Source organism: Bolinopsis microptera, chromosome 13, assembly GCF_026151205.1.
Source record: "Bolinopsis microptera isolate Bmic1 chromosome 13, MBARI_Bmic_1.0, whole genome shotgun sequence".
Lineage (NCBI taxonomy): Eukaryota > Metazoa > Ctenophora > Tentaculata > Lobata > Bolinopsidae > Bolinopsis > Bolinopsis microptera.
The window spans coordinates 11,159,664-11,162,300 of record NC_087084.1 but is presented as its reverse complement, the minus strand read 5'-3'; the positions used below and the strand labels follow the sequence as shown (position 1 = coordinate 11,162,300).

Here is a 2,637-nt window from a genome sequence, read left to right as displayed (position 1 = left end):
GGTGGAGGTCTGTGCTGTGGGGTTTGGGTATGCAGTATGTGTTTGCCATGTTGATCCTCAAAACCAGTCCTGGTCAGCAGCTGTTCGACTTTGTGGGTGATAAGACCACTATTTTCCTGAGCTACGCAAGGAAAGGGGGTGTGTTTGTGTTTGGAGAGGTTGTGATGAATGGTGCGTACGAAGGGGATGTTCCAGATGAGCACAGGTGGGGGTACGCTATCTGGTGTTTCAGTATCTTTATACCTGTCTTAGTGTATTTCTCAGCGCTGGTCTCCATTCTCTTCCACCTGGGAGTGCTCCAAGTCATCATCCAGGGGATCAGTAAAATCATGTTCTACACAATGCAGACCTCCGTGGTTGAGTCTCTCTCAGCAGCTGGAAATATCTTTGTGGGGATGACGGAGGCTCCTCTCATGATCCGACCGTTCATCCCAAACATGACAAAGTCTGAGTTACACGCGGTTATGACGGGTGGGTTTGCAACTATAGCAGGTGGGGTTATGGCAGCTTACATAGGAATGGGGATGCCTGCCAAACATCTGATAGCTGCATCTGTGATGAGTTGTCCTGCTGCTCTGGCTATTTCCAAGCTGGTGTATCCTGAGAGGGAACAAAGCAATTACACTTCAGGGAAAAAGATTACAATGCCGAAAATGGAAAACTCGAAGAATTTCATCGAGGCAGCAACGGACGGAGCATCAAAGTCCATCTCGTTGTGCCTCAACATAGTAGTGATCCTGATAGCATTCATCTCATTCTACGCTTGCTTCCAAACCTGGTTCCATTACCTTGCCCTGTGTGTCAACTGGGACATCACCTTCACAGAGCTGATTGGGTATATCTTCGTGCCGTTTGCGTGGATGCTAGGTATAGAAGAGGACCAGTGTCAGCACGCTGGAGAGCTGCTAGCTACCAAGATTCTCATAAATGAGTACGTGGCGTACTCCACCCTCTCTGCTAAGGTCAGCGCGGGGCTGATTACTCAGAGAACCCACGTGTTGATGACATATGCTCTGTGTGGGTTTGGGAATATCGGGTCTATGGGGATACAACTGGGGGCTCTGTCTGTTATGGCTCCGGAGAGGAAGTCTGATTTGGCAAAGTTGGTGTTTAGTTCCATGTTAGCAGGAACAGTGGCGTGCCAGATGACTGCGTGCATTGCTGGCATACTAATAGACGCTTAGTTGGTTTTCAGTTCTGTTTTAGGGGAAACTGTAGCATACTAATAGACGCTTAGTTGGTTTTCAGTTCTGTTTTAGGGGAAACTGAAGCATACTTTTAGACGCTTAGTTATTTATAAACTTTTTAATCTAATTTATTAGTAAAGTTAGTTTTCAGTTCTGTTTTAGGGGAAACTGTAGCATACTATTATACGCTTAGTTGGTTTTCAGTTCTCTTTTAGGGGAAACTGTGGCATGCTATTAGACGCTTAGTTATTTATAAACTTTTAATCTTACTCTAGTAGCAGGGAGGGATTGAGTGTGCACTTCGATGTACAGAGTTTTTTGATACTGAATCGGGTTAAGTAGGTCATTGGTAACTCAAATCACCGAGGGGCACATTTTGTGTCGCTAGTCCCAACCCTGTGGGGGCCACGCCCATATTTCACATTAGGCGCATGTATGGGAAATATGTATCTCAGCTTCTGAAGGTCTTAGAGACTCAAACTTTGGCTTAAAATGACCGCAATGGACATATTTATATTGACACTATGAAGGGTATAAAGGCCCAAAATGCTTACTTTTGGAAAAAAGCCAGAAAAACCGATTTTCACTGGGGCGAGAGTGAAAAAATCTACTCTAGAAGCTTATTGACATCGAGTATGCAGTTTGGTGTCTACAACTTTTCTAGAAACCAGGTCTTTTGTAAGGTCATTCTGGATCAGAATTGATAAGGTACGCAATTTCTATCAGTAATCCCAACCCTAGGGGGACATTTCTAAATTACCCTCAGGCGCAAATATATGACTTTTGTATCTCGGCTTCTGAACGTTGTAGGGGCCTCTCTTTTACCTCAAACTAACTGCAAAGGCCACATTTATTTACAAGCTTTAAAGCATCATAGGGTTTATAGTGCTTAGTTTTGGAGATATTCATTAAAAACTGTTTTAACTTTCGTGCATCCTAAGTTAGTAACACATGTACTTAATTTTGGTATCCCGGGCTAAAAAAGTCTTACAGATACTTCACTTGCAGCACAGCAAAATGTTCAGCATGAACACATTCAGATAATATTTATGGAGCAACACAATTCAGTTTCAGAAGATCCTTCCAGCTATCTTATCTTATCCACAAATGTATACATCTAACCATCTCTCTTGTTACTTCAAACCACTTCAACCCCAAATTTATACATCTAACCATCTCTCTGGTTACTTCAAACCACTTCAATCCCCAAATTTATACATCTAACCATCTCTCTGGTTACTTCAAACCACTTCAATCCCCAAATTTATACATCTAACCATCTCTCTGGTTACTTCAAACCACTTCAATCCCCAAATTTATACATCTAACCATCTCTCTGGTTACTTCAAACCACTTCAATCCCCAAATTTATACATCTAACCATCTCTCTGGTTACTTCAAACCACTTCAATCCCCAAATTTATACATCTAACCATCTCTCTGGTTACTT

General features: G+C 42.5%; 1 protein-coding gene across 1 annotated transcript; it reads left to right on the top strand.

The window, feature by feature from the left end:
• Window positions 1–6: 6 nt before the first annotated feature.
• Window positions 7–1,401, top strand: LOC134825549 (solute carrier family 28 member 3-like). Its single transcript, XM_063837781.1, has one exon. It carries the CDS (start codon window positions 30–32, stop codon window positions 1,182–1,184), a length of 1,155 nt encoding a protein of 384 aa, XP_063693851.1. The 5' UTR covers window positions 7–29; the 3' UTR covers window positions 1,185–1,401.
• Window positions 1,402–2,637: the final 1,236 nt, after the last annotated feature.

Coding starts and splice junctions, on each gene's coding strand:
- LOC134825549 (XM_063837781.1), top strand. CDS start 30: ATGCAGTATGTGTTTGCCATGTTGATCCTCAAAACCAGTCCTGGTCAG.